At 43.5% G+C, this 27,969-nt stretch overlaps 2 protein-coding genes across 3 annotated transcripts in view; both read left to right on the top strand.

Moving 5' to 3' along the window:
• LOC121641689 (E3 SUMO-protein ligase ZBED1-like) overlaps window positions 1-27,969 on the top strand; it is a 631,274-nt gene that overhangs the window by 159,047 nt on the left and 444,258 nt on the right. The window lies entirely within an intron of this gene.
• si:dkey-199f5.8 (beta-1,4-galactosyltransferase 3) lies at window positions 365-27,529 on the top strand. 2 transcript variants are annotated; one of them, XM_041987956.1, is made up of 7 exons: window positions 365-566; window positions 16,822-17,826; window positions 22,930-23,165; window positions 23,928-24,115; window positions 24,188-24,310; window positions 24,388-24,492; window positions 26,129-27,529. In XM_041987956.1, the coding sequence occupies exons 2-7, from the start codon at window positions 17,553-17,555 to the stop codon at window positions 26,310-26,312; spliced, it is 1,110 nt and encodes a 369-aa protein (XP_041843890.1). In that variant the 5' UTR covers window positions 365-566; window positions 16,822-17,552; the 3' UTR covers window positions 26,313-27,529. The 2 variants fall into 2 exon arrangements, with proteins under 2 accessions (XP_041843890.1, XP_041843889.1); XM_041987955.1 differs by lacking the exon at window positions 365-566 and adding an exon at window positions 944-1,099.

Here is a 27,969-nt window from a genome sequence, read left to right as displayed (position 1 = left end):
ACCCACCCAGAGCCCACATAGCCCAGATTTGAGCCTTGTGGGCCCCACATGGCCATGCTGGCTACACAGTTCTTCATTCTGAACCACAGTTTCTCAAAAGTGAGTTCACGTACCGTCTGGGGTCCTTGGAGACACACCAGGAGTTCTTGAGAAAATAGAAAAATAATAAAACTGGTGTCCATGTCAAATTTAATATAATCATTTGAAAATGTAGGAATTTTAAACCAAGTTTATTTAGAGAACACAGAATAAGAAACGATGAACAAGATCAATCAGTCTGACCCTAAAACTGTAAGCTGACATTTAGACTCCACAGATCCACAGATAGAAGAGGGTTTCATTTAGTCACCAAAGCTGCAGGACCAGCTGCCCACAGATCAGGGTTTTCATTGCTTGTCATGGCGGTAGTGAAGGTGGAGACCAGTTTGGAGTTTCCTGGTCGGATCAGAGCAGCGATGGTGGAATGAACTTTCTTTAGACCTGCAACAGGCTGATCGGTGGTTTGATTCCTCACAGCAACAAGGTCCTGGTTGAATCCTGGCTGTGGACTTCCCACATGTTAACTGGTGATTCTACATTCACCCTCAAAGCGAGAATGAGTGACCCCAAATATGATGAAGCTGGTAGAAAATGGCTCGATGAATAAATTAGGTGCTATAAAGTTGGGGTTAACCCGTTTTAAATAAAACTTTAAATAAATTAACTTCAGAATACTGGCAAACTGTTGCTCCATATAAAAAGATACTGGGAAGAGTGGTGTTAAAAGCAGTATATTAAAGAGAAGAGGTCTGGATCACAGAAACGTACCGAGCCTAACTACGCTGCGGTGTTTCGTCCATTTACGCGCTTCTGTTGACGCAGTTAGCGTCGCTGTGTTGGCTGCTCGTCTTCAGACCGGGCAGAGGGAGTGTTTTTCCTCGCGCGGGCCGTGGCGGTGGGAGGTGTGGGGCTCGGGAGTGGAGCGAAGGGGAGGGGATCTCCGTGTGACTGCTCGTTCTGAGGCAGCAGCAACTTAACGACACGTCAGGAACACGGAGGACCGCCGGCGATCACCGACCGCCGCTTCACGCTTCACCCAGGCTTCAGCACACACCGTCCGGTAAGACTCAACGAGGAAAATCACTTTTTATTTCTTCATTTTTTTTAACAGAGAAAACCGATCCGTGTGGTCGCGTGCGCTAGCAAGCTAATCGGCTAACAAACCCCGCAGCGGTTAGCTCGGCTCGGCTCGGCTTTGCTCGCCTTTTCCTTCACATCTGGCTGGATTAGTTGGCCTGATCGCACTTTCCTCCGCTGGCTTGGAGGGATTATATCTTTAAAAGTGTCCGGTTTTATGTGTGTGTTTAACGGGAGCTTGTTGGCTACGTTAGTTCCTCTTCAAAGCGAATCCGGAACGGAAACACTGCGCCACGGACCAACTCTGACCTGATCTCCGGAGACGAGGTTAAACGGTTTAATTACCACCGCAATTGGCTAAATCAAGTTATGAAAGCCGAACAGTCCTTTCTCTCCGGGTAAATAAACCGAAGCGATGACAAGCTGGTAAAAGGTTTCGCCCCTAATGAAGCTTGTAGAACTTTTAGGAAAGTTTTCCTAAAACAAAGAAGACGTGTTGTTTGGGCTCGATGACAGCTGGGGCGGCAGAAATTTGCCTTCATTAATGTTTTATTTCACTGTTGTCGTCTCGGGGAGCGTTACGATACGGTTTGACTTCATTTTGAGTTGCTCTTCCTGACCTGCTTCAGTAGTTTGATTTCCAGTAGAAGCAGGTCTGTAGTTCTCTGGGGTCCCTGTTGAGAACAAAAGGCCCCGCCGGGCGGCCCCTTCCCCCTCTGAGGCTGCCCACTGACCGGGTCCACGCTCAGGGACTGCTCTTTTATTGGTAGTTAGCTGTGTTGGGGTGTTTTCTGTCCTGTTAAAAACACTTTCTTTGAGGTGAAATGTGAGTAAATCTATCAGAAACGTGTAAATGTGAATACTCTCTCCCACCAGAAAATGTTGGGTCATTATAAAATATTTGTTGGCTTAAGTCCTCAAACGTTGTCGCTGTTACACAAGTCTGAAGATGAAGGAAATGCATGACGTTAGTTTTATAAGAGTTGTGATGAGTCAGGTGAATGTGGATTATAAAGTTATGACAGGCTTTTGTTTCCTAACAGCCTAAACATGTTGGGAATGTGGTGCAGCAGGATACTGGAGATGAATGGAGTAAGTTCAGACCCTGAAGGTGTAGGAGATGTGCCCAGGTAGGACTGAGAAAGATGGAGGACGCTCCGGTCAGACGTTTGGTCTATGAGTGATTAAAAAAAGCCAGCATGGATGGAGGTAACCATCGCAGCCACACCTGCTTCTGATAAGTTCTGTGGAGAACGCCGGGTTCAGGATGTGGACATGGAAATGCTGTTGTCTTTCTCTCATGACGGTGACGTAGCCCGTTCCTACTGCAGTGGTTCGTCTGTCAATCAGTGGAAATGTGTTTCACTTTCCATGAACGACTGCCAACCCCCCTCTTTCTACAGTTTAAAAGAAGTGAATAAAGAGCGTGCTTCTGAGTAGAATCGCTCTAAATATACATAAATTCCAGTTCTCAGGTAGATTCTGCTTTGAATCAATTTAGCCGAGTGGTAAAAGACGTTCTGAACATAAATCTTTATTATTATTAACACAGACGTCGGTGGATGCTCAGTGAGATGCTGCCACCGTGTTTTGGAGATAAAATGAGTAACTAACCAGTTATGAGAGTTAAACCGCATCAGAGGAAGTGGTTTATGTTACATGATGGCGAACCAATGTTTCAGAGCTTAGAGCCAGTTTTTTTTACTGGTTTCTTTTAATATACAGTGAAAGCATGTAGAAGCTGAAGCTGTTAATCCCAGTCAGCATCAGACATGTTTCCAGCCTCAGCTGTCAGACTATGAGGCTAAAATTATGTAAAATGAATATATCAGTAGATACAGCAGCATAAAATACTAAAAACAGTATGTTGTATCAATACCACACAGATTAGCTGCTCTTCCCACAGCTGTTTTTCCTCATTTCCAGTTATTCCTGCTACTATTTACCTGCTATCCTCACTAAACCAACTCCAGCTCAGCTGCTTTGTGGCGCCACCGTGCATCAGAAACGTCTTCTTGGCTTTATTCCAGCCATAGAGGAGCTTTATTTTTCTTCTTTTCACACACACATAGAACTTTCTGCTCACTGGTTGATCTTTGGCTGCTCCTGATTGGACGTTACCGTCAATCTAAGCTCTCTGATTGGTGGAAAGTCTGACAGGAAGTGGCTTCATCATCATGTCCAGGTCTAAATAGAGGTCTCTTAGCAACATAGTAGTGATGGTGATGTTTTTATGATGAAATGTGGTAAATAATGCTGTTAACATGGATCATTGTGGATTTACCAGATAGAGTCTCTGAATAAAACTACATTTAGTGGCTGGATTGTTAACCTCCTGGACGGGATAGAAATGTCTGGAAAACTTCCGTAGATCATCTAAAGGGTAAAATATCCATCAGTTTAACCCACAGAGCCACACACCACCGCTGCTGAGAGAGATTATTGATGATAGAAGCGATTACTCTCGGAGGCGGCGTGATCTAGTGGAGATTTAAGCTTTAAAGCTCAATAGTTGAAAGTGATACAAACGGATGGAAATCTGACGTTTGTTTCAGCCACAAGTTTTCACACAGCTGAGTGAAAAGACTCAGACATCATGAGTGTGACGGGTCCTCCTACTTCAGCTGTAAGAAAAATACCCCGTCTAATGTCTGTAACTAGCATCTGTTCCTCTTCGAACCCGTCAGATCGATTCAGAAAGAAGCTCAGGTTGATTACTGATAATATCGTGTTTCAGTAAAGGAACACGGCATTTTCTGCACCAACGTGTGTTTTTCTTGTTTTGCTCTGTGATTTCTTTAGATTTAAAATCATTATGTTTTGTGTCATCAGCCAAAGTGCTGATGACACAAAACATGCTGAAGAGCAGGTCTAACAACAGATCAGTAACACCACAGGAAATAATCAATGATCTCTGTGATTAGATGGGAAAATAAATGTGTGTATTGGTTGTAGAATTAGACAAATCAAAGGAAAATATCAGCATATTGGCAAAAACATGTTAGTTTTAATCTTAGATCTTTGACTTGAATGTGAAGGCTGCTCATTAATAGAGTTAATCAGCTGTTAGGCCATCAAATTCACACCACAGGTCTCCATTTTGGGATTTTTACACATGATGATGTGATGACCAACCGTTACTGCAGGACATGAAGACGTGTCTGGTGGGGGCGGACATTTTGGGATCGACTCCTCAGACCAGATAAAGTCTATCATGATGTCATAAATGCATGAATAACTTTTCTTTCATACACTGGAAGATGTTAACAGAAGCGCATGCAGACGCGTCACTTCAGATTAGTTACGGTAATCTGATTACTCCCAGATATCTAATTTTGATGCTCATGTAAACACACAGTTAATAGTGATACGAGAATGTCTTTAAAATTGATAAAAATGAATGTTACATAAACATCTGTAAATGAATCGCGCTGCTCACCGAACGGACGTAGTGGTGATAGCGGCCGTAGTAGTTCAGCATCACTAGTGTCATGCTTCATGCTTCCTTTACGTTGGCATGGTTTTATAAAGCCCTATGAAGTCCAGTTTATTCAGAAACTCCATGTTTTCCATTCCCCCCTGATTTCTGTGTTTTTCTCTGTAGGCTGGTGTTTTCTGGGGGGGGGGGGTATTATAGTGGCTGTCTGCGGAGTTCGCCTGTGAGGTCTGAGGTTATTTTCAGACAACAAACATGGTTACGGCAGCCGTGACGGATGCTCGGAGCTCAGGATGGGTTGCCATGACAGGGACGCTTGGCATGCTTTGTTGTGCCAACACCTCTTTTCTCAGGGCATGTTTGCAGCTTATTTAATGGCCTGTTTCTGCCCAGTTGGTACTTTCACAGAAAGGTCCTGTTTGCATTCACAGAATAAGAATAAGATTCTCACCTAAAGTCTGTAGAAAGTGGTTTGTGTGAAGAACATTTCCTGTTGGGAAAATGTTTAGTGAGATTTGTTTGCACTCTGCTTCTGTTTATCTGTGTAGTGAAACTACAGTCAGTCCCAGCTTAGTTATCCCTGTCGTTGGCTCATCCTGCTCATTTAAATGAATCCTCAGATTGTCGCTCAGTCTCTGTTAAAGATTTAATTCCTGTAAATCCTGCTTGGCTGAATGACAGAAAGACGTTCAGTGAAATGAACCCCCTCGCTGATTTTAACATCTCCTTCTGGTAACCAGGGTGGTCTCAGATGTTGCTGTGGAGACTCGCTGCTCTTAGCAGAGCTGAGAAAACACACCACAGCAGAGGCTAATTCTCCAGAGACGTACATCATAGCTTAACTTCCAGCCTCTCGGTGCCAGCGCTCTGCTCCGAAGCTAACTGGAGGCAGAAACCACCGGGCTGGTTCTGATCTGAGGAGGTCTGGATGACGCTAAGGACACGAGGCTGCCTGGTACTGAGTTCTTATCAGTGATGGACAGAACCAGAAGTTACAGAGTCCAGGATTTCTTGTTTTATGTTCTAGGACATGTGAAATTAACACAGATCTTTCACTTTTCTTCCCATCAGTCAGCGTCCCTGTTGAAGTTACTGAGACTGTTAGAGTCATTTTAACACATTATAGAGAAATAAATCGTTTTTTTTCCAGTTATTTTTAAAAGCATGTGCAGGCTGATCCGTTTGATAAATCACTCAATGACCCACGCCGGCGTTGTTCTTCAAATTCTGGTCCACAAGTTGGTGGCAGTTATGCACGCGAAGAAGAAGCAGCAGCTGTTGCATCTACTACTGGCTTATTGTGACCAGAGCGGGATGGATGAACCATCCGTAAACGCTGTCATTTGCAGACGCAGCAGAAAGAAGTTGCTCAACGACGCACCTCTAGCTGGAGGCACCACCTCCACCAGCTTGTTGAGCCTGCAGTTTCAGGTGTGACATTTAGCTGTTGGCCAACTGTGAGCTAGGTGTTTACTGCCCCTGCGGATCCAAAAAGGGTGGTGGAAAAAGAAAGGAGGAAAAAACGGTTGTGGTTTGCACCCAATATTTTTATACCACAGACTCTGACCCTTGTATGAAGTTTAAACCCAAAGTTTTAGCAGCAACAGGTGTGCTCACCAGGTTACCATGGTTTTCATTGTAGGTGTGTATGTATCTGTGTTTGTTTGGCCCTACGTCAGTGTTTTGTCTGGGGAAATTAATCCAGCAGATGAGATCAGGAAGAAAACATTGCCGATAGAAGATTGTTCACAAATCTCAGATCGCAAAGTCGAGTCTGAAGTCGAGTCTCTATTTCTGGCTGGATGTGTGATCAGACTACAGCCTGGTATTTGAGCCTTTCTCAAGTTACGTACAGGTGCTTTACAAAATAAAAATCAAGCTGAAAGTTTTCAAAAGCTCCTCGTGATGCAGAACGAGCTGACAGCAGCCATGTTTACCCAGCAAGGCTTTTCTGGTTGCACATTCAAAATGACATGCAAATAGATTGTCTTTCAGAGTTTTGTTTTTTTAGTGCGTCCTTCCTCAACAAGCTTTCTTTGCATTGTTGGCTCTTTTTTTTTAAAAAATACTCTCTTCATAGACACACCTGACAAGCAGTTTCTTGAAACGCAGGTTCTCAGCTGTCGCCTGCAGACATGCTGTAAAAGCTGCGATGGGCTCAGAGAGGCGTCGAGCCGCGGAGGCTGGTTGTGTTCTAAAAATCAACATATCAAACACGTGCATGCCAACATGATGTAAAAGATGAGGCTCAGCTGACCAGGATTTTAAAGGATGCAGCAGTCACCTGTAGGAATATGTTAGAAAGTTGTTGATTTATTTTAGCTAAAGGTGCTACATAGCCGGATTATTGGGACCGTTGTCAATAACAACTGAATGCCATTAGGTTTTAATGTCCGGTTCCCTCACTGTTATTCAAGGGGCAACGTGGTATTTATATAATATTGAATATTAGGCTAATGTTATTATCACTTGATATTTTCATGGCTGATATTCATTGTTGTTGCTTTTAGACTTTTTCTTGTTTTTCTTTGACTCTTAAATCTCCACTAGATCTCTGGCACCCAGAACGCTATAGCTTCAAACTTCCCAGGAGCGGTTGTGTGTATCTCTGTGGGGTAAACTAGGATGCATAGCTACCCTTTAGCTGATCTACGGAAGTTTTCCAGCATTTCCCGTCCAAGAGGTTTACAATCCAGCCACTAAATGTAGTTTTATTCAGAGACTCTATCTGGTAAATCCACAATGATCCATGATAACAGCATTATTTATCACATTTCATCATAAAAACATCACCATCACTACTATGTTGCTAAGAGACCTCTATTTAGACCTGGACATGATGATGAAGCCACTTCCTGTCAGACTTTCCACCAATCAGAGAGCTTAGATTGACGGTAACGTCCAACCAGGAGCAGCCAAAGATCAACCAGTGAGCAGAAAGTTCTATGTGTGTGTGAAAAGAAGAAAAATAATGCTCCTCTATGGCTGGAATAAAGCCAAGAAGACGTTTCTGATGCACGGTGGCGCCACAAAGCAGCTGAGCTGGAGTTGGTTTAGTGAGGATAGCAGGTAAATAGTAGCAGGAAGAACTGGAAATGCTGCTGGAAGAGCAGCTAATCTGTGTGGTATTGGTACAACATACTGTTAGTAGTATTTATTTAATGCTGCTAAACTAAACTCAGCAGAAATTTATTCTAAGTTCAGGTCAGATGGTAAAGCAGTGCAGCGTGGACTAGAGAGACCGGATCTGCAGGATCTCGGTCAGCCTGAGTACCCATCTCTGCTTATTGATGACATTTTCTACAGAGATTGGTTGGACTGTAACTGGCCTGTTATCAGTGACATGAGCAGGCCGACCGCTGCACACGCCAGTGGTTGATATGTACTATCCTGTGTGTTGTATGTGGACACATGGGTCTGTTAGAATAGATACGAGACATCTTGCAGTCACATCTAGTTCTGTGTATCAGTTATGTTCTCTACTGGAAGTTTAGACGAAATAAAATATAATAAAAAATAAGTGTGTAGGTTAGAGCGCAGTTACACACCAGCTGAGCCAGATAAGAACTTGCTGCTTTTGGTTGATTTTACAGACATTTTTATGACTCAAGTTTAAAAAATTCAAGTTTAAAGGAAACAGATCCAGATTTAGATGTTTTAAATAGAAACTATTAAAAAAAAAAGCAGGTGTGTCTTTAACCTGGATTTAAGTGTTTCAGTGTAATCATGTGAGGTTTAACTGGCACAGTCAACAAAACAAGTTGCTTAGCAGTTTGGTTCCAGTTCGGTTCCAGTTTGGTTCCAGTTGGTGGCCTGTTGCTTGTCCAGAGTTCATTTCTGCTGAATCCAAACACCCAACACGACGAATACAGAGACCCAGAAAACCTCATGTTAGAAGTACAGCTGGCCTGCCTTTACCGTTACATAGAGGACGTTTGTAAGAGAGTTCCTATAAGAGTAAAAACATAAATATACTGACTGAAATAGAGTCATTAGATTTTCCATTTATGACTTTTTATGAAAATCTGTTTTTTTCATGTGGAAAAGGATCGTAGATGCAGTTAATGAAGCCGTTTATACATATAAATAAATAAAACAAAAACATTTAGCATGAAAAGCTTCATGTTGTTTTTATTGTTTTTAAGAAAGAAAAGGAATAAATGTTGTTTTTAGAGATTTTAATTTTAGGCAGCATCAGCCCTGACCTGGTGACCTGACGACCTGGTGACCTGACGACCTGGTGACCTGACGACCTGGTGACCTGACGACCTGGTGACCTGACGACCTGGTGACCTGACGACCTGGTGACCTGACGACCTGGTGACCTGACGACCTGGTGACCTGACGACCTGGTGACCTGACGACCTGGTGACCTGACGACCTGGTGACCTGATGACCTGGTGACCTGATGACTAGGTCAGGTGCTAAAACCTGACCAGGAAGCCGTTGCATTCTCTTACAACTTTTTTCTCCCCTTTTTTCATTTTTATTAATTTCATTTCATTTCAATCAGAATAACCTGCAGGCTGCACCGTCCCTCCGGATTCAGCTCAGTTTTTCTCTTCTTTTCAAATTCTTTGGCAGATCAGTTAACTTGCATAACTTGCGCGGCATATTTAATATACAAAGCTGGTTCTCGATTAGAAGAAGAGACACGTTTTTATGCCAGAAATGGGAAACAAACAGAAGTAGCATGTTTATAACAAGCTGTGTAAATGAGCAGTCGGAGCTCCCAGTCCGGGGTCACCCTGACGGGGCTGACTCCAGCAGCGGGATGGCTCCGAGCCTGAACTCTGGACACCACCAGCTGACAGCCCCTGCTGATCTGACCCACCCCCCAGCCTGGAGCTCAGCAAACATATGTCTCATTTGTTTTGGGCTCAGAGCACTGGGAGCCAATTAGATGAGCTGGAATCCAGTTCTGTGTTTAACAGGAGCCAGAGCCTGGATCTAAGAACCGGACCGGTCGGTTCCCCGTGGAGTGGTACTGTAGATGCAACGTTGGCAAAGAGTTGCAGACGTCATGTGGACTTTTTAGGCCGGTTCGCAGTCCACCCGAGAAACTAATACAAAGGAAACAAGTGAATATTTGTGAATCCTGCAGAAGATTTCTTTTGTTTTTCTTGCAGCTAAAACGTGATCGCTGAAATCGGGACCAGAATTAACTGTTGTTTTTAGCAGTAACCCTGGGTTTTTATTTTATTTTAATATTTTCCTAAGTTTTTATTTAAAATTTTCATGTATTAAAAAAATTTTATTTCTTCATTTAAAATTTGTTTAAATTATAATTGTTCATTTATTTAAAAAATAATTTCTTATTAATTTGAAACTGTTTCATAAATTAAGAAAATATATGTTTTCAAACTGAATTAAAAATAGTAATGAAAATTAGTTTTAAAGTTTTTTACGTTTATGTACGATGTTTTTCTTAATATAAGAATCTATTTTCATTTGATCTGTTTTCATTGAAATCTTTTATCCATATTTTTTTTTACATTTTTCGTAACTGAACGATGAGTAGCTGGAAAAACGAGACGGAAAACGTGTTGCATCGTCCGCCCATTCACAGGGAAACCTTCGAAAAGTTCGTAGAACTACTCGGCACAAGTTGAGCTGGTTGAGTTTGTACACGTCAACTTTTTGTGAGATGGCGTGAAAGACGTCATCGTTGCCCAAAGATTCCAGTTTACAATGACAAGACTCACTACGCTGCAAAAAAAATTACTCTGGGGGCGATTTTATCGACCTGAAACTCAGTTACCGCGTAAACAAGAGGCCAGAACGCAACCAGACTTTGGGGTTTGACTTTCTCAGCGTGTGGTGAAAAAAGGCCTCAGATAACGGCCCTGCTTCTTCTTCTTTTGGTCGCAGGGCAGTTATACAGCACAACTCTGCCCCTTGTGGTTTCCTGCGGTACTACTGTCTGCTCGGTTTGCACCCCCACAGGCTCAGAAAAAAGACCAAATTACACATGTAAATGTTGTAGAAGGACAAAATGCTCCACGGCCGTCCATAAATGGGCCTTTAAACATGCAGAACTGGACCTGGACTGTGTCATGTCACCAGGTGGTGGTGGCACAGGTGCTGCAAGTGCTGCAGGCGGGCTGGAACATGTAGAACCGAGGGCACATGTGGGCAGATGTGAAAGCTTTACCCTCCAGTACAGATCCAGCCGGGTTTGAAGGGTAAGGCTTTTATCTAACAGATGTTTAAAAAGCTTTATTTTCTTCTCTAAAGATGAGCAGAGCATTAGGTGCTTTGCATTTTCTGGTGTTTACTGGGTGAAATGTCTGAACATTTCTAGCTAGGACACGTTGCTTGTGGGACGTTAGAACTTGGAGCCTGCAGCTTTTGTTTGCCTTTCTCTCTGCGAAACAACCACTCTTTGAATGCCGTTGTTTCTCAGTGAAGTAGCTTTGTGCTGAAGTGGGAATGCACCACTTCACCACTCGGTAGTTCTGATAGGAACCAGCTGTTTCTGGAATTTCTGGCTCGGATCGCCTATTTCCAGTCGTTCTGTTGCGCATGGGGTTTTTGCTCCTTTCCAGCTACAACTGGAAGATGAACTTGAAACCCATTTAAGCTGAAAGAAAAATGAGTTTGTTGTTGAGGCAAATTAAGTCTGTGGTTAGGTAGCTCTGCCCCCCTCCCAGGACTTGGTTTGGCTCTTGTTTTTATCTCCTCAGGGTTTGAACCGCAAGCTGTCCCTCCATGTTTAAATCTATAACTTCCACACTCCTTTACCCCCACCCCCCTTTATTTTCCTGTCTTCTTCTAACCCCTCTGTAATGTGCATTCTCGCGTCTCTTTTTGTATTCGCTCATGCGTATGTAACCATACACATGGACTTACCATATATATGTAATATTAATGCCCCAGGCAGAGCGAAAATGTCCCATTTATCAGCTGTTGTGTGGCTTCACTATTTAAAGCACAGTGAAGCAAAAATGAGCAGAAAATGGAGGTGCTGGGAAAAGGACCAGAAAAGGCTCTTTTTGTGTACTGGAGTATATTATGTCATGCCAAACCTGCCTCTGGTTTTAATTCTAAATGTGGAGAGGAAGGATTTCCATGCGAGATGGAGACAATGAAGTCAAAAGCACATGGTGTGACCAGACTGTTGCTCTTCATCTCTTCTTTAGTTTCCATTGTGTGTCTGACTTTCTCTCCTCTTCCTCAGCCTTTTAACCAACCCAGAGAGATTTATGGGGCTCTGGCAACGCCTCTCGGGGCCAGATTTTTGGACTGCAGGACCCGGGCATTCAGATATCTGAGAAGGATTTTATGGATGGTGGAATTAGTTATGTAACTTGTTTCTCCAGTTTTATAAGGGTAACAAGTACAGGTACAAATCACATCTACAGATTACTTCTGCAAGGCTGAAACTGAAAGTCAGTATAGGTGCTCTGCTCAAGTACACTTTTTACTTAAGAACCAATCAGATTTCTCCAGTCCTAAACCAATCAGAGCAGAGGGTGGAGGTACTCTGTGTCCATAACCAAACATTACATTATGAGGAAAAGTACTAACCGTCTAAACAAGGTCAGCGCGACCGGTGCAGCTCCCTACAGGTGAGTGGGTTTATGGATAAATAAAACTTTTAAGGACCTTTAGCAGAATCAGCTGCTAGGTGAGAAATGTGTTTCCAGCTCCAGAAGGAAACCCTCGAGTTTCCATACACTCATGTAGAAATCTGATTGGTTCTTGAGTGGCTGTAGAAGATGTGGGACAAATGTTTTCTACTTGAAAGGCTGAGATGTAATTTCAGACATGCAGAATTAATCCATAATTGTAGATTTGATTTGTACCTGAAGTTGTTTCACTTACAAATATGGAGAAACAAGTTACCAAACCTGTCGCTATCCCAGCTCCAGAGTACTGATCAGTTAAATCCAGGGAGAGTTTTTAAAGTTATATAACCGATGAGTTGTATGGACTCAAAACCGACCTAGAAATCTTCCTCCTCCACTCAGATTCTGCACAATGAATGTGGATGTGTTTCTAGACGCTCCGTGAGATTTGTTGCTGCCAGGTTTTCTTATTGTACCAAGCAGCTCAGGTACAGCACGGCCCTCAGGCGTAGAGCAGATTCATCTTTCCTCCTCATTGTGAAGACGTTCATATCTCATTACAGATGAATGCCACGTTTGGGATTTGGGAGAATAGAGAGGGAGTGTCGGAAAGATTGAGTTAATTCCTGGTGGCGGTTTTCACAGTGCAGTGATATCACCCACCGTCCTCTGTCCTAGAAAACCTCCACAGAGCCTGAAGCATCTCATAAGCCTCGGTGATTAATCTTTTCTTTTTCAATGCTGCGGTATTAACCAGAGTTTTTATAGCACTGCCTTTATAAACAATATCCCTAATCTATGGGGTTATTACAGGGCCGAGCAAAGCGAGACGGTCGGCCTCCCATCTGCTGCGTTGTACATGATGGTCTGCAGAGAGCAGAGGCTTTCCTCTGCGGTTTGATCCACATTCCCCCTCAGAGAAAAAGCTTTATTATCCTCAAACTGAAAATCCTTACAGACACAGAAAAATGCATTAACGGTGGATGTTTCCCACATGTGCAGCTGAATAAGTAGGCTGGATGTTTTTAGCCTTGTATGTTTTCACATTAAAATGTCCTCTGCATCCTGGTTTATAGCTTGACTCATTTTCACTGTGCAGAAACCAGAATCTTCCCTCATGTTATCAAACTTGACAGATGTGATAATTCTTCCCAAAGATGAGGGATCTTGTCTTAACAATCCCTTCCTTCCCGTCGCCCTTTTTCTTTCCTTAGTGAGCGGATCGAACGCGTGAAAAGGTCAAGCATGAGCGTACCGCCTCTGACGGCCAGTGCACGCCAGACTGCTCGTGATGCCGTGTTTTTACTTGTGTAGCTGGCGTGAGATGCTTTAAGTGCTGGAGACACCAACTAAACCGCAGCACTACGGGCTTCTAGCATTACTTTAAAATTAGTTTATGGCCAATAAAAATGTGTTAGCGGTCACATATTAACCCTTAAAATTCCAAGCTGTATATTTTGTTTTTTGATTTTTAGTAAAACCACATGTAGCAGCTGGAGATTTTAACCCCAGGCAGCATCAGACATGTTTCCAGCCCCAGCTGTCAGATTCTGAAGCTAAAATGATGTAGAATGAACGTATCAATAGATAAACCAGCATAAAGGCCGACCAGGTCTTTTAGTAGTAATCTTCTTTTTTTATTTATTTATTTATTTATGAAATTGTGATCATGCACATGGACTACTTTCGGCTCTCGACGAAGGCAGACGCTTTTTCTTCTCCTCCCTCCTCCCCACTCTGCCCTGCTACTGTCCAGTCTTTTCTGAGTCTCTCTCTGCATTTCTTTTCCGAAACTCAAATCTTGAAATATGGATTTGATCAGTTGGTCCCTAAATGCAATCGACCAAATTTATTCGAACTGGAAAACAGGTGTAGGGGAGCCTGCTTGTCCTGGCGGAACGTTTTCGGCTGGATATGTGATGGATTCCTGGGGAGCGTGGAAACTCATGTGCCCGTCGATCCTGTCTGTCGAGGACGCTGAGGACATCTATACATTCGGATTCATGATAACTGGGTTTCTGCTGTTTAGAGCGGGCGGTTTCCTGGCATATCGTAAAATGCGGACACTGTCGGCGGTCACTGGCAAGCTGCTGGATTTCTGTGCAGGTGTGTGCCGAGCTATGAACAATCAGACTTTGACGTTGCAGGAGCTAAATCGCAAACTGGAGGCTATTCTAGCTCAGGATGGCAAGCTGGTTGCGATTTCTGAGCTTGTACGTAAGGTGGACACCAACTTGGAGAAGTTGTCGGCTCGGCTGGATGGAAATTGACCCACAATTCGGATGATTGGAGTCGCCAGTGGGACCACTGGTAGACTCAAGGCAGACGAAACAGCTCTGGCCTGAAACCAAAACAAATGCTGTTATCAATTCGACTCCCTGTACTGGCCTTGGGTGGCTGGTTAAAAAGTTCTCCTGGAAGGTTATGTTAATGGATGCTCAGTCCCCCACCCTCCCCTCACCCTCCTCACGGCGTACTTTTCCCTGGATCTGCTCCCGTGGTTGCCCACCATCATCAGGGCAAGACTGGAGATGGGATCTGGGACAAGTTCGCATGCTCACTTACTGCGCATACACATGCACCACACTCACATACACCACTACAGATGCACCTCCCCGATGATTCACTGCCTTGGTTGTCCCTTCCCCCCCTCCCTCCACTCCTGGGCGGCGGGTTGAGCTCTGATGCGATGGGAGACCCCTCTCCCCCCCGCCACGTGTTTCTGATGTTGTGAATGTCTGAGTTATGTGCTTTATGTACCGAGGAGTGTCAACATAACCTTCCACAATGGGCCCTTAGGCCCAGTGTGGAGATGCCTTTTTTTTCTCTCCAGCCGCATCTTATTCCCCTAATGTTATCTTTCTCCTATATCTAATGAAAAGGAGCGCTGTAGAAACGGCTGCTGCCTCAGTATGCTCGATCCTGTTTGTGTTATAAGTTGTTGCTGTCTAGTCTTGGACAGGTTGTACTGGAAACACAAATTTCCCTGAGGACGTCCAAAGGGATTAATAAAGTATTATTTAATTTAATTTCATTTTCATTTCATTTCATGTGTCCTGTACAAGCTGTAGAAGCTAGCTAGCTGTTGCTAGGTGCAGTGGTGCAGTGATGCAGGTTTCTAACAAAGATGAGCACAAGCATCTTCACTCATGGCACAGCCGTGTTTCATATGTAGATCAGATGTGTGATTACACACCAGAGTCACATCTGAGTTCTTTGTCTGTGCTGCTACGTTAAAAAAGAAACTGACCTGCATCGGGGAAGAATTGGTTTGAATTAGTTAAGCCTGGTAATGTGGTTTTATCTCTTAAAGCTGCTGAAACAAAGTTTTTGTGGACATGAAAGGGGTCATTGTGCAGGTCCAGGATGGGCCTTAACTCTCCAAACTGTTGCCTTAAGCTTGTTCTATACTCCATGAGAAGCGAGAACTTTGTTATTGTTCTCAAGGCCACAAGAACCAAGTTCGTATTGGCCCGATCAAGTCATCCTGCAGAAGAAGCTTCCACAGCGACGGGGCGGGTGTTACTGCAGGTGTTTGTATTTTCAATGAACAGCTGACCGGGTTATTTCATGTAATGAGAAACTTTGTCCGTGGCAGGGCGGGGTTGTGTACGCGGAGGTGTTCTTTATGTACTTTCTCACCACCTCAATCAGCTGCTCATTAAAACTCTCCGTTCAGCCTCGCATCCGGGGAAATGCAGAAGCCACAACTTTCCGCACCTCAAATGTCCAACCAATCACACGGTACTTCTCGGAGCCCCCGAGAAGGAAGTTCTGCTCGTTCGATGTGTCGAGAACAAGCCGCAAGCTGTCCCCATTCACGTTCCTCGAACAGGAAAAAAGTCCCGTGTTCTCGCTCTAACAGCCTTTCCTATGAAAATAATGCAAACCTACGACCTCTCAACTGATACTTGTCTCCTCTTCCTCAGTAAACATAATGCCAGGATGTATCGGCTCGAGATGCCCCGTGTTTACATCACGTCTGGGAAAAAGAAAAATGTTTCCTGGATTTCTTTACATTTCCAACCGTGTCCAGCCCCTGAAACAAACGCAGCACACACCACATCCTGTCCTAGCAGCAGGAAGGTCCTCCTGCTTCGTTATGTAAAGATTTGTCTAGTAACTCAAACTTTTAATCTCAGTCAACATCCAGACATTATATTTAAGGACAGCCTCAGTTGTCAGATTTAAAGGTTAATTAAATCAGATGAGAGTTGAGGTGATAAATGAACAAATTTCCACCGTCTCTTTTTAGATAGTTTTTGTTATGAAGTCTGTTTCTCCTCCAGACTGTTAGTCTTCAGAGGGATTAGGATTAGTGGTTTAAGGCTGACCGCTTTAACAAGCACTAATTGATTGGTAACTAAGTTGAATTGAGCGCCGCAGCCGAGCGGGTCGATGCTGTTGGTTGACAGCAGCGTTATCCTTGTTGGATCAACAGTTTGGAAGTTCTCCCGTCTCCTCTCCGCTGTTGGCTGCAGGCCTCTCCTCGGGGAGGCGTCTGCAACCGGAGCCCACGCTCTGATCCAACTGTTCTCCGTGTAAACAAACACGATCCGTTTGTTTAGCCTGTTCTGCACACAAAGGCTCATTGTTTGTGTCAGAAAAGGCACAAAATGCTGATAACAGGAGTTTTAACTGGAGTGCGTCAGTCATTGTAACCTCCCCTCCTCTCTTTCTCTCTCTGTATTATTTCAGAACCCAGCTGGAGTTACTGGTCTAGTTCCTGTTTGAGGTGTTGTCATCTTTCTACACCTCCTCCCCCATCTTTGTGTCTCCACTAAAGAAGAAAAACTCCTCCACCAAACAGAGTTCAGCTCCTCCCCCGCCGGTCACGGACCACTCCCCCCAGTCGATGGGAGCCGTGTAATCCTCTGTGAAGGGCCCGTACGGCTGCACATGCTCTCCTTTGTCATGGTGGCTGTTGTTGCTGAGGCCTCCCTCAGGAGAGACCATGAGGGAGAGCAGACAGCAGAGTAAAGCTCACAAGGGAGGAAGAAGAGCTTCCTGGGCCAGAGGATGGGATTCAGAGGGGGTGAAACTACGTGATGCGGGACGACCATCATCACCCACCAATAACAGATTGGACCAACAGCCAACGTTGGGGATATTTGCCTCCTGCTGACCAGCAGCGAGGAATGTACTGAAGAGAACTTATAGTTTAATTTTTTTCCCCCCGTTGGATGATTTTTCTATATTTTCTGTACTGAGTGGACTTTTCTGGTTCGCTGCCACCAAAAGTGCCTTTTTTGTTGTGACTTGTGTGTTTTTTACTTTTCTCTCTGTTTCTAGAAAACACACCGTGACTGTCAGTGTTTTTCTACCTTAACCGGAACAGGTTAAGCCTACAATCATCATTTAGCTGCAGATTATTTCCGATTGATCAGTTCCCCACTGCCTACTCCTACACCACACACACACCTGTCACCATGGTAACCCTACAGTCCAAGTGGCGCTACTTGTTCATGTTCCTGGGCATCCAGCTGGTTGTCATGGCGCTGCTGTCTAGAGAGGGATACCAGAAGAGAGTCACCTACTTCATCCGCATCTTCCGCAAGACGGACACGACCAGTCCTCCCCTCCGCAACCGCACGACGCCCATCTTCGTCGGATCGGACGTTTACGCCAATCTCTCCCATCTGCCCAGAGTTCATGGCCATGAGGAGGACATGGTGTACTGTCCGAAGACGTCCCCCCTCATAGGTGAGTCCTCCGCATTACTTCCCTCATATCTGTGAATTCAGCGTGTATTTGTCATACATCGTCATACATCAAACTCCATGTTTGATGTATGACGTTTGTAGGTGTTTGTTCTAGTTCAGCAATGTCGTCAAAGACGGACGTTGGGGTTTACTTTGCAGGGATCTACATCTTATTTAATCTTTTGTTCGTTTACATTTGAGGTTGACTTTTTCCACCTTGTGACAAACCTAAAAACCCTTATTGACTTTCATGCTGATGAGTAACTTTCACTGTTTACCTTCAGTCTACTTAATTTATTTCCTCCTACATACTATCTTTGTCAGTATTTGAGATTATCAGTGAAAGTTGATCCTCTGAAGGTTGAAACAGCCTCATAGGCCTTCAGCCTTACAGTTGGCCTTGTTTGGTTTCATTCTGTCAAGCACAACCTCACTTTTGTGATTTTAATTATTTTAACATCATATATCAACACACTAGACCTAAAATTACACAAAAGCCATCAAATCTGAGTAGGAAAAGCTGTGATTTCTTCATGTAAAACCACAAACATGTTTGAATGAATGCAAATATAGTCTGTTTAAAAAAATCCACTTTTTTTTATAAATTTAGCAAAATAGAAGTTATAAACAATTATTTATATCAAAACGCAGCAATTTCTCAGATTTTTTTTCGTACAAATACCTACAAAACAATCAGCTGCCACCATGAGATGCCACATTAATTATTTCTTACACTCCAAAAACCAGTTTCTGCCCAGAAACTGGACAACGTCACAGGCTGGACATTTCCAGGGTGAGTTAGTCCTCCTGTCCACCAGGAGGCAGCACTTCAGTCCCACAACTTCCTCCTCTTCCTTACACATTTTATATATTCATTTCAGCATTAAAGCCATGCTTTTTATTTCAAAACAACTAAATATTTGGATTTAAAAAAGGAAAAAATGTGGCATCTCAGCTGCATCAGATTGACTTACGATTTTTGATTGGTCAATAGGGTTAATCTTTCCACCAATAAGGAAAGGAGGGGGGTTTGTTTGCTTGCTTGCGAGCACTTCCCTTGGGATTGGCCGTTTTTACCGTTTCTTCCTGCACCAAACACGACTGTAATGTACATTTTTCATCATAATTCTGGTTTTACTGGCTTGTTCAACACAGTTTAGTTTATGGTTGACTCTGTGTGGCTGCGTCATGGTGCTACAACATTTTATATCAAAACAGGTTAAACAATGTAGTTAAGTCAGTTCCTTCACTAGTGGGCAGTGTTGAGTTCAGAGTTCACCCCCGGGGGCCGACGTCAGGGTCAGACACCGGTTGGCAGCGGTAACGCGCCACTATGAAGTTGTTTCCAACCGCCCAACACCCTTAAACACTCAGGTAAAGTATTTCTTCAAAAGCTTGCGCAATTTCAGCAACTTCTCTTCGTATTTGTTCTTCTTCTGCCTTTTTGTTCCTCTTCTTCTCTGGTTTCTTTCCCTGGTCGCATGTCAGCTATTCTCAGCACTGCCCCGTGATTTCTGGTGGTTTTGCTCCGTCTTCTGTGTCAGGCGACGGATAGCTGAGCTCCCTGAAAACGGAGCAATTTACGCACGAAACCGACGCTGAAGATGGACGAAACTGTCCGTTTGTCTGCGTGTCCGTCTTCTGCATCCAGCAGAGTTTAAAGCGGGGCAGGTCCATGATGGAGCGTGACTCCAGGGGCGGAGAGTTTCGTCCTGCTGCTGTAGACACCATCACCCCACTGCTTGCACCTGGACCTTGGGACCGCCAGCATGTGTTTGGCAGGGCTCTGCAGGGCTAGTGAGGGGTCAGCATGTTGCGTAAAGATGTGCAAGGCCGTGTTTGGGTCAGAAAACAAACTGTAGGATTTTGAACTGAACTGTGAACTGAAGCGGGAGCCAGTGTAGAGAGTACAGGACAGGAGTGATGTGGTCATGTTTACTGGTGTTGGTGAGGATTCATCATGAGCTGTAGACGGTGCAGACAGGCCGTCTTCAGAGGGAAGCGTGAACTGATAAAGGCGTGGGTTGTTTTTTCTGCTGAGGAAGGACTTTGGCCAACAGGCCAAGCTGAAAGAAACTTGCTCTGACCACAGAGTCTATTTGGTTGTTGAGATTATTATTTTTTATTATTATTTATATATATATATATATATATATATATATATATATATATATATATATATATATATATGTGTTGCCTAGTTCCTCAGGGGGAAATGTGTAATGAAGATACTATGTGGATGTCTCAGCAACCTTTTTTAGATGATTTCACTTCTCTTAAAACCAGGCTGTCAAGTTTTAGTTTTTGTGATTTATTTAATTTTTAGAAATTCTATTTATTTTATTTTATTTTGATTCAATTCTATTTTCTTATTACCTTTTATGTTTTTATTTGTGTCAAGGGGGAAACTGGTTCATTGTTTTTCTGTTTAAAAAGACTGGATCCAAATTTTCCTCAAATAAAAAAAGAAAAATTAAAACAAAAACTCTGTGATGCTAACACAGAGAGCAGCCGCGTCAGACTTCTCAAGTCTGTAAGATGAGTGTTAATCTAATCTAATCCCTATAAATCACACTAGTTCCATTATGTGGGAGGAAGGCTTTGATTCAGACACCTGGTTTAGCAGCAGCTTCAAACAGCAACTGTCACAAGTTATTACACAATTTATCTCATTAAATGCTGCGATTAATTAATCGTAAAGATTCCTCAATATCATCACTTTCCATAAGAGATCATGTCTGTTCAGTAAAATTATTGGATAAATGAAATGGGTCATCGTACGGCCGTCCTCTGAATATAAAGCTGGAAAACTTTCTTTGTAAATAAGGTGATGCCAAATTGAGCTTAACATTGACTCTGTGGGTGAGGTGGTAATTCCAGAAGAATCTGCGTTATTTAACCTGTTCATTGTGACAGCCCTGAGGATGTTCATGTGATCTGTATGCTGTCATCCTCACTGATCTAATTCTCGTCAACAAGTCGCTGACGTCTCTGAAAGATCAGGGATGTTGGAACATAAACAGAAACTCGTCCAGAGTGAAACTTCATCTGCATACCAAACCAGCATTTCAGGGCTCAGACATTCTGGTTTTGTGAGTGTTTTCTGAGTTCTGTTGAAATCCTCTCGACTCCATGTTTAGTTGGATAACAACTTTTAATCTGAAAGGACCAGGAAGCGCTGCACACAGGTACGGATCATAGAGGTTAGTGGGAGAGAGAAACTCATTTCCAGAGTTGGGAAATTTATTTTCCTGCGTCCTGTCGGTCTGTTTTAACTTATCTGATATCAGCTGATAGCTGATGGAGCATGCAAAAGTTTGGGCCCCCCGATTCAAAGTTTTCATCTTGTACAGTTTTGATGTCAGAAAAGGGAAAAAGTTTGGGAACCCTGCGTGGTTGGTGCCTGGTAGTATCGTAGGTGCTTTCCGCAGCCAGAGGAATGCCTGAAGTTTTCCAGTTCTGTGAGATTCCTAAGACTTTCAGTGATGTTCAGGTCAGACTGTGATTGTCGAGGTAAAACCTTCAGCTGGGGCCTCGTGATGTTGCTCATTTTGGTTTGAAGTGTTCAGTGTTTGTCTCCAGAATTTGTTGGAGTTTTATAGAATCCATTCTTAGCTGGGAAAGCCTCCCTGTGGCTGGAACACAGGCCCAAAGCATGATCGATCCACCCCCGTGTTTAACAGTTTAACAAAGATTTCTACTTTAACCTCATCTGTCCACAGGACCTGTTTCCCAAATGCATCCGGCTTGTTTGTTAGATTTTGTGGTAAGGATGTAGGACGTTTTCTTCTGCTGACTCTAACATGGAGGCCATGTTTGTGGGTTGTGTTTAGTCTATAAGCCCTCCCTGAAATCTTTCTATCTTCCAGACTTTATCTAGAAACCCTCTGTTCCCACACTACGAACCAAAGAAAAGGCTTCTGCTCTTGTAGCCTTCTCCTGCTTTGTGGGAGGTAACGAGCTTGGATCAGGGGAATCAAGCTCATCTTAGTCCAGGTTCCACATCCAGCTGCTCTCCAGAGGCCTGGTCCAGTAAAATAACAGCATAATAACCTATAAATAAAGAAAAATCCTCATTTTTACCCTCTTTTTTTTTAGAGCAAATAAATAATCAAGATGTTTGACTTGATGAACTTTGATTTTAGAAAACATTCTGAACAACTAGAAATTTCCTGAAGGTAAATAAGTGTTTTAATAGTACTTCAATTTATCATTTACATGTTCATTTCAGCTTAACAACAGATCTACGAAATCACATTTTAATCACATTTAATAAGTGTTGTAGAGGTAGATGCTGGTCAGTAATCCTGAACTGAGTCGGAAAGATGCATAAAAGTTTTCCCTCTGCCTTGGAAATGACATTTAAATAAAAGAAGTACAGTACCTTTTTTTCTCACTTAACCAAATTCATCCTGTGGACCAGATTGGACCCGATTTTGGCCCCCAGACCGTAAATTTGACATCCCTGACTCAGAGGACCCCATGGCTTCTGACTGCTGAGTATTCAGAAAGCGTGGACCTAGACCCTTCCTGATGATGACGACGCTGAGCAAACCGGAACCCTGACTGGGTCATCCCGGTGTGCGATGCCCTCGTTACACATCAGCCAGACGTGATCCTGCACAGCAAAGCTTTGACACACAGTGGATGCGTCCGCTCTGCAGCCTCGTTCCCACGGCAACGACCATCACTTTACATGAAAAGGCGTTGCTGGGAGCTGTCCAGTAGCAGGAAGTTAACAAACATGTAAATATCTCACACAACTCATATTTATCAGTGTGTCCGGTTGGGATGTCGCAGCAGGATTTTATTCAACTTCATTTTCCATCATGATGAAATCCTGGAACAAGTTTCAGGTCTTTGTTAAGCTAAAAGCAGGTTTTAGATTAATGAGGTTGAGTCTGGTTAAATCATCAGAGCAGCCTTCTCTGTGCAGGTGTTTGTGCACCTGACTCGCCTCCAGGAACATTAAGATGACTGTATGCCAGGAAGGAAAACTCAAACCGTGCCGCTGCATTCAAATGGCTGCTGCGCTTCCTCTGCCAGAGTATTAACCACGCTCCGTCCTGATGGGAATGACAACGGGATTCATTTGTGCCTGCAGGGGGGCCGATCCACGTCAGCTTCCCATCGGGGCTCACCCTGGCAGCGGTGGAGAAGAAGAACCCGCTGGTGGTCCGTGGAGGTCGCTACAGACCACCTGACTGCATGGCGAGACACAAGACGGCCATCATCATCCCCCACCGACTCCGAGAGCACCACCTCAAGTTCCTGCTCTACTACCTTCATCCCTTCCTGCAGCGGCAGCAGCTCAGCTACGGGATCTACGTCATCCACCAGGTGAGCTGTTGGTTGTAGAGCAGCAGCCGTCGCTCAGCTTGCTGATAGACACGGAGCGCCATCTGGTGGACGATCGCCAGAAAAGCAGCTCTTTACAGATCAGACAGAAGAACACAAGCAAGTCTTATCCGACTTTCTGCAACTAATTTGCTTAAGATTTATAAATAAAATAAAAATGATGAATAATTCTTTGTTGGGAGCAGAGTGTGGTTTAGAGTTTTCTTGTTGTAAACAGATTAAATGACGAAGCTGAACTGTTGGCTTATTTTTTCTCAGCCTTTTTGTTGATTATTTTACAGAAAGTTTCCGACAGTAAACAACTTTAGTTTATTCAATTTTTTTTTACTTTTATACTCATTAGGTTAAACATTTTTCTGATTTTATTTATTTAATATGGTACCTTTGTACTTTGATGAAATCAGAGCCAAGTCTGTGATAAAGTACAAAGGTACCATATTATATATTTATTTATCAATTTTTTTTACTGAAACTTTATTTTTTCAGATTTGTACCAATTCAGTTTTTGTTAGACTTGATTTAATCAACATCATTTTTCCGAGTATGTCTGTTTATTCAACCTTTCTTTATTTATTCATGGACTTGGTTCTGATTTCTTCAAAGTATTTTTATTTATCTATATTTTTTAGTTGTGTAATACTTTTTAATTTAATCCCTGATTGGTCCGGACGTCTCTATAGTCTTTATCCGGTCCGTCCGTCGGGGATCCGTCTGCTAACGTGGATTTTTCCGGTCCCTCTGCAGGCGGGAAACTACACCTTCAACAGAGCCAAGCTGATGAACGCTGGTTTCCGGGAGGCCATGAAGGAGGAAGACTGGGATTGTCTCTTCTTCCATGACGTTGACCTCATTCCCGAGGACGACCGCAACATGTACGTCTGTGACGCCAACCCCAAGCACGCGGCCATCGCCATGGACAAGTTTGGCTACAAGTAAGTCTGGAAAAGTCCAAGAAGCTGCATCACGCTCTGCGGAGGACTAAACCCTCTCTTTGTCTCCTTCAGGCTTCCGTACAAGATGTATTTTGGAGGCGTGTCAGCTCTGTCGCCACTGCACTACCTGAAGATGAACGGCTTCCCCAACAACTACTGGGGCTGGGGTGGAGAGGATGACGACATCGGCATCAGGTGAGACAGGAAGTCAAACCAGAGGAGCGGGATGTGGCTGAAGCTCCCAAAGTTAACATCAGCTGTTATGTTCTCAGAGTGTCTCTGGCAGGGATGTCCATCTCCCGCCCGTCGCTGCAGATCGGCCGCTACAAGATGATCAAACACAAGCTGGACAAAGGCAACGACATGAACCCGAAGAGGTAAATCTGCAGATACTTCAGCTTCTACCAGACAGCTGCTTTTCAGTAGAACAGAGGAAACACGGCATTTAGAAATTCAGATTAATCCGGATTAATCTATCCTACTCCAGCGGTATGTTTTATTTATTATGTTTTAATGCCAACATAACCAAACAAAACAAAGTCGAGTACCCATAAACCTGCTCTGCTGTCCAGAATTAATAAGTCCTACACTCTGGATTTCTCTCAGAGAAAACATGGGAAAGGCTCCGGGACCTCTACCTGGACCTGGGAGGCTTCTGTCTGGAAACTAAATTATAAAAATGCTTTTGAACATTTCTTCAGAAAGCAGGGAAAAAAATCTGGCTAGCTTTGACTTCCAGCTGCTGTTTGAGACATAAATAATCCTGGAACAGTGGAAATAAACACAGTAGACCACATGGCCTTTTTTCATCAGACCATCACACACCGACGACTAAAAAAGGCATCGACCTCCTGCAGGACCGCATATGTCTGAGCAGAGAATCCGAACGTCCAGCGTTTTGTTCTTGCCATCCGTAACATTTAGTGAACACAGCTGAACTCGTCATGTCATTTGCAGTTTTTAGTTACAAACGATTTGGGTTCAGCAGACAAGGCTGGTTTAACTATATATAATTGGGGAAGTACAGGATCCAGTCTCTTTAAAACATGTTTAATGCTATGATTAGCCTTTAAAACTCTTCTAGATCTCCGGCACCTCCAACTCTATCATCAGCATCGTCACCAGTGTCTCAGCAGTGGTGGTGTGTAGCTCTGTGGGGTAAACTGATGGATATTTTACCCTTTAGCTGATCTACGGAAGTTTTCCAGCATTTCTATCCCGTCCAGGAGGTTTACAATCCAGCCACTAAATGTAGTTTTATTCAGAGACTCTATCTATGATCCATGATAACAGCATTATTTATCACATTTCATCATAAAAACATCACCATCACTACTATGTTGCTAAGAGACCTCTATTTAGACCTGGACATGATGGTGAAGCCACTTCCTGTCAGACTTTCCACCAATCAGAGAGCTTAGATTGACGGTAACGTCCAATCAGGAGCAGCCAAATATCAACCAGTGAGCAGAAAGTTCTATGTGTGTGTGAAAAGAAGAAAAATAATGCTCCTCTATGGCTGGAATAAAGCCAAGAAGACGTTTCTGATGCACGGTGGCGCCACAAAGCAGCTGAGCTGGAGTTGGTTTAGTGAGGATAGCAGGTAAATAGTAGCAGGAAGAACTGGAAATGCTGCTGGAAGAGCAGCTAATCTGTGTGGTATTGGTACAACATACTGTTAGTGTATTTTATGCTGCTGTATCTATTAATACATTAATTTTACATCATTTTAGCCTCATAGTCTGACAGCTGCTACAGACTGGTTTATACTGGGATTTAAAGCTTTAGCTTTTACAGACTGGTTTATACTGGGATTTAAAGCTTTAGCTTTTACAGACTGGTTTATACTGGGATTTAAAGCTTTAGCTTTTACAGACTGGTTTAGAGTTAAAACACAGGCAGACCAAAATAAATAAATAAAGCAAAATAAAGATGGCTTGGAGTTTTATGGGTTACAAGTAAAATCAAGTCAGACTTTTACCTTCAGTTCCAGTAAAAGTTCTTCTCCTTCAGGTTTAACATGCTGGCTAAGACCCGTCAGACCTGGAAGATGGACGGGATGAACACGGTTGAGTACAAGCTGGTCTCGCACCAGTACCTTCCTCTCTACACCAACATCACTGTTGACATCGGCACGGAGGCGGGGCTTCATGCTCCGGCTCAACTTCAGAAAGCTGCAGCCAACAACAAACTCTGAGGGAAACGCTCCACTCTGGAGGAATCCTGGATTCCTCCTCTTCTTCTGTGGTTTGAGGAGAGTCAGATGGCTGGGAGCTGATGTAAAAAACCGATCTGGGGACTGAACTCTAGCGTGTCGGCTCCTACGATCCGTCACGTCTGATTAGTTCTTCCAAACGAGCCAGAGGGGTAATGTTGGACTCTATGAGTTTGTGTATCTGCAGTGCTGTAGTCGCTGCCAAAACCCTGTGAGGCCTTAGACTCTTCATTTCTCTTTCTCTCATACTTAGAATATTATGTTTGAAGGCCGCAGCCGCATCGAGCTGCTGCCGTCGGTTTTTCTCACGTTAAAGCCAATGAGTCCAGAAATGGTTTGTTTGTAGGCAAAAAGCTGCTATGGATGCACATATCACTCTAGAAACACACATGCTAAGTCCAAGCGTAGTTTTTCCTCATTTTCTCTGTGGGAATACGTAAGTGTGTGAGACCGATCAGCCTCAGTCAGCAGAGCTAATGTCTACATTTGATTGAATTTATCTTTTTGTGTATTTGCTGCAAAAGTTGAGCTCGGCCTTCACTCGAGCTTCTGGTTCTCATCAAAATGGAGTCTTCATCTTAATGATCAGTTCATCCCAACCAGACACCTGGCTATAAAATAATCCGACCAAGACGTCACAGTAAGATCTGATGAAATCTGGTTTCCTCACTCGTGTCTCTGCCTCCTGCTGGGGGATAGAAATCACTTTGGTGTGGATCTTTTCTTTCTTTCCCTCCGTAAGCTTCAGTTTTCTCTCTGACAGACTTGATTGTACAGATCAAAAATGGTCCCTTTATCTGCACTGCAGAAGAACCAAAGAAGAAGCCGATGAAAGCTGCAACAGCTTGAAGTTAAGTCATGCACTACAGGTGGTGGGAATGATTTCTGAACCCTGAGATGATTTTTTTTTCTTTTGTTTTTATATATAAGCTGGTGTTTGTTAGCTGAAGAGTCATTTAAACGAAGGTTTTAGGGGTTTGTTTGTGTTTTGATGTGAATCAAATCATCTGAGTTGATATTGTCAGGGATGGACCTGAACAGATGATGCTTCAGAGTGAACTTTCCTCTCGACTCCATTCTGATGTGAATGAGTGCCGCATCGCAGGATGTTCTGAAATGAAGGTGGTGGCTGATTTCTGCTCTGTTTTCTGCACACTCCAGAGATGCCTTAAATTCATTAATAAACTGATGATACAAAACTGATTTGTCTGCTTAATGAATGAACCGAAGCTCCAAGACGAAGAGTGGGTGGATGTATGTACAGCTGTGAGTACAGCCGCCTGTTGAGCATATTCCAGTTTTTTCCTGCTTGACTGGACCATGCAGACATGTCCGTCATGGATCAGAGCTGTTCAGTCTGGTTCTCTGGGTACAATTCTCTCTGACCTCAGGATGTTCAACATGACCTCATGGCAAAGATCTCTGTGGATGTGACAAATAAAATAGTTGCTCTCCACACAGCTGGCATAGTGTGTAAAGCTGGATTTATCCTGCGTCTGCGTGCGGTTGGCGTACCTGACACTGGTATATGGCAAGCCAAAGGGGCCATAATTCGCCAGTATATTGGCGCGTTTGTATTAAAACGGCGTAAATTACGTCGTTTTGTGGTAAAAAACGCCGAAAAATACGATGTTTTTGG

This window comes from Melanotaenia boesemani, chromosome 6, assembly GCF_017639745.1.
Source record: "Melanotaenia boesemani isolate fMelBoe1 chromosome 6, fMelBoe1.pri, whole genome shotgun sequence".
NCBI classification, from domain to species: domain Eukaryota; kingdom Metazoa; phylum Chordata; class Actinopteri; order Atheriniformes; family Melanotaeniidae; genus Melanotaenia; species Melanotaenia boesemani.
This window is presented reverse-complemented; position numbering and strand designations above follow the sequence as displayed.

Excerpts from the sequence above, each read along its gene's own strand:
- si:dkey-199f5.8 (XM_041987956.1), top strand. The coding sequence starts at position 17,553 with ATGGTAACCCTACAGTCCAAGTGGCGCTACTTGTTCATGTTCCTGGGC. Across the intron at positions 23,166-23,927 it reads GGATCTACGTCATCCACCAG|GCGGGAAACTACACCTTCAA; the intron begins GTGAGCTGTTGG and ends GTCCCTCTGCAG. Across the intron at positions 24,116-24,187 it reads ATGGACAAGTTTGGCTACAA|GCTTCCGTACAAGATGTATT; the intron begins GTAAGTCTGGAA and ends TGTCTCCTTCAG.